The 3,694-nt window shown below is 50.9% G+C and overlaps 1 protein-coding gene across 1 annotated transcript in view; it reads right to left on the bottom strand.

Moving 5' to 3' along the window:
- Window positions 1-3,315, bottom strand: part of TMEM200C (transmembrane protein 200C) — a 5,295-nt gene extending 1,980 nt beyond the window's left edge. The window contains exons 1-2 of the mRNA XM_004703055.2: window positions 3,011-3,315; window positions 8-728 (exon numbers count right to left, since the gene is read on the bottom strand). Coding sequence (XP_004703112.1) covers window positions 8-634 — 627 coding nt within the window. The 5' untranslated portion in view covers window positions 635-728; window positions 3,011-3,315. The remainder of the gene's footprint in view (window positions 1-7; window positions 729-3,010) is intronic.
- Window positions 3,316-3,694: the final 379 nt, after the last annotated feature.

Raw genomic sequence — 3,694 nt, 5'->3', positions numbered from 1 at the left:
CGGCGGCCGCAGCCAGGTCTTTGGCGCGGAGGCTGTGCACGTCGATGACCGTGGAGTAGAGGTCCCGCAAATTGATGATCTTGGTCTTCTTGTCCCTGTTCTCATGAAGCACCGCGTTGGCGCAGATGAAGAGGAAGATGCCGATGCCCATGATGAGGGGCCCGAAGACCTTGAGCTTGTCCGAGTTCAGGTAGCTGGAGAAGACCCGGAAGAAAAAACCCACAGATGGGGAGGAGGATGAAGAAGAGGGTGCGGGAACCGGAGCCGGCGGGGTGCTTCTGGTTGTGCCCCCAGAACTGGAGTTGATAGACCCCTGAGCCTCCAAGTGGCTCTTGGACTCATTTCTGTGGCCACTGCCAGTAGGCAGCAGCTGTTTACCTCCCTCCCGATGGGTCCCGTTGGCCTTGGGCCAATAGCCCACCACTGCCAAGGCTATGCCCACCAGCAGCACCAGAATCCCGCAGAGGGCGATAAGCCCTGAGATGGAGCAGAGCTTCAGCTTGCCCTTCACCACCACCACGTCATTCTTGCGCCGCTTCTTGGCTTTCCGCTTGCGCTTGGGACCCTGGCTGGGGGGGTGGAGGGGATCCTGTTTCCTGGCAGATATCCTCAGCAGGCCGCCGGTGGCGATCATGATGAGCCTGAGTAGTGCGGAGCTAGCCCCTGGGGCGGAGGTGTGTGCAAGGGGGGTGCCAGCTGCCCACCAGCTGCTCCGTCACCTCCTCCTGCTGCAAAGCAGAGGAAGACAGTCAGAGGGTGTAGGCAATATCCCAGACGCTTCAACTGCCTCCTGTTTCCCGAATTTCACGCCATGTTTGCCCTCAGAACCCCATCCACTAACCAAGGGGTCCTGCACCATGATGGCAGGGGGAGGGGGGGTGTCCATGGGTTAGGAAAGAGAGGCTTTGTTGTTATAACTGAAAACAGAGGTGATTAACAATTTGAGAGGTCTTTCTCTCCTAGCCCCTCCCCACCCATTATTGCCACCCCCCCCACCCCACACATAGCCAGCGTCATTCATTTCAAATATTCTTGGTTGGCAGCCAAGGGAGATCTTTTGACCACTTATAACAACTCAATATGGGGACTCAAGAAGAGGCCGAAGGCTTTCCTCGCAAATGCCTCTCTCCATGTCCAGCTATAATTTTTGATGCTTTCTCAAGAGAGCTACCACCGGGTCTTGGGCTCCAGTTCCCAATCTCTCGCTAAGCCAAGAAATGTGTGGGCTCTAACGTCAGGAAAACAGTCACAAATGGTTATTTTGTAAAGGCAAGAAGGATGCTTTCCACTAGATGGAAAATAAAAGGTCATACACTAAACTGGCAGGTTTATTTACTTCAGGTAATGATGGTTTATTGCTGAAAACATTACGATGGTATTTCAAAAATCTGATAATAAATCCCTTCATAAAGTCTCTCAGATTACAGCTAAAAGCCTACAACTCCACTCACAGCCTTTTCTTCACCTCTCTTCTGCAACATCTGGATAGCTTCTTGGGGTGGAATATTTAGTTTGAGGTAACTGGTTATGTAACTGAGCTCTTCCTGCTAGCCTCCTCTCATCATTTAGAGGAACTCCCTTAAAGGTATCATGTGCTTGAGCTCATCAGGGAATTGAAGAAGTCCCTTGGAATCTCCAAGGGAAAAATCTTTTTCTCATGTGGGAAAATTACAATCTTAAAAAAACACATGCACACGCACACAAAAAAACCTAACAACCACCACCGGGCACAGTGGTTGCTGACCCCTTATGAATGTGTCAATTAATGTGCACTTCTCAGAATCCCAGTACTCAAGTGAGCAGCCAATTAACTGGATCCAACAGTGTACTTATTAATGGTGACTTGTAGAATGACAGTTCTCCATGTAAAAGCTGTTGGTTTCCCCCATCATTTTCTCATGAGATCATTTTTTCAAAGGAGGGTGGCACAATCAATGGCCTTTCCCATGGGAAGTTTAGCTGTTTACTCATAGTGAAGCCTGGTAAGTAAATGCACAGATGCAATTTTGTCATTTTTGTCAGCTGCTGAATATTTCAATCCTGCTATGTTCCTAGATTAAAACATTTTTTTCTCATGTTCCATTGGTTGTCTCCTATAATAGAGATGCTAAAATTAAGGGCATTGTGTGAACATAAAAAAACTTAGATATCACACAAGCCTTTTAGTATTTTATCTTTTATAAAAAATAATTCATATTTTAGAATTACCCTTTGAAATGTGTGATTACCTAGGGAGAACTTTGCTTCTAATTAGTGCTTGGGTGAAGAGTTTTGGCCCCCCATTCCTTCCATTATATGCATATAGGCAGGATGGAAAAACAAACAATTATCAGCTCTTTATAGTGCTTGAAAATCAATGTCTTCCTGGAACTTAGTTGGTTTTCAATAAAGAAAAACACTAAGTAGGTTAGAGGAGGGTGAGTAGAATGCTATAAGCCTTGAACGTTTTCAGGAGCCACATCATTAAGCCCAAGCAAACAGTTGAGAGCGATAATACATTACTGTCTGTCCTTCACACCCCCACCCCCAGCACCTTTATAGAAACCACCCTTTTTGTTGAACCTTAAACTCCAGCGTCTTTAATGTAGTCGTCTGGAGATCCCTGGTGATCTTAGGAAGGCTTTAGGACTCAGACATTCCAGAGCAAAGCACTACCCAGCAGAGGGGGCGGGCGAGCATGGTAAGTGTGCACCAGGATGCTGGGTGTCTTGGAGGGGAACACCACACACACACACACACACACACACACACACACACACACATAAACGCACACACATTTCTCCTTGGCAAAGCAGTTTTGACTCTGGTAGAATGTAAGGAGGGCTGGAATGGATTCCAACAATCACTTACAGAAGATCTTTAAAAAAATTAGTTTAATAGCTAGTAATTAACTCCCTAGTGTATTATTCCTTCAGCTCTGTTGGCAGAAGGCTGAACACCTTTTAAAAAATGTATCACCATTTGACGACAGGAAATACTAACAAAAGGTCAGGTGCCATGGGAGACCCACCTTTGAGGGGCCCTTCCCTCTGCCCAAAGAGGAAGGGCAAGGAACTTCCCAGCTGAGGTCGGCTGCCCTTGCAGGGTACTGCCTGGGGCTGGTCTTTCCGTGGTGAAGCAATGGAGGATGGGGGGAGCGAAGGAGCGATGGCTAAAAATACAACTGCTTCCAAGAGAGACCTTCAAGTTCTCTGCTCGTGATGGATGGAACCCCGCTTGGTGGGGTCTGAGGCTGCGTCGGGCGCGCCCCAGGGTGCCCGGGACCCCGCTGGGATACCCGACCCGCGTCGGGCCTTCCTAGGCCGGGCGGTGAACCCTCGGTCCCCTCGCTGGGCTGCTCCGCTCCGTGGGAGTCCCGGGAGGGCGTGCAGCGGCGGCGAGTGCGCCTAGGGAAAGCCGGCGACAGGCGCGAAGGGAGCGGGGATCCTGGACGCGCCGTTTCTGGGCAGCGCAGCCCGCGGCGCCCTCGCCAACTGCTCCCGGACTCCCCCCACCCCAGCGCCCACCGAGGCTGCGGCCACCAGGGCTGGGGAGGGGCGCTGGGGGTGCCGGCGCCCGGCCGCGGGCTCAAAATGGCAGCACGATCGGCAGAGAGCCTCGCTCACTTACCCAGGGAGACCGGGCAAGCTCCGGGTCGGCGACCCGGCGCGCTGGTGACACAAAGGAACCATGGAGAAACTTTTCTCAGCTCCAG

Source organism: Echinops telfairi, unplaced genomic scaffold (assembly GCF_000313985.2).
Source record: "Echinops telfairi isolate 266 unplaced genomic scaffold, ASM31398v2 ScPeMD7_7400;HRSCAF=8409, whole genome shotgun sequence".
In the NCBI taxonomy this organism is placed as follows: domain Eukaryota; kingdom Metazoa; phylum Chordata; class Mammalia; order Afrosoricida; family Tenrecidae; genus Echinops; species Echinops telfairi.
This window is presented reverse-complemented; position numbering and strand designations above follow the sequence as displayed.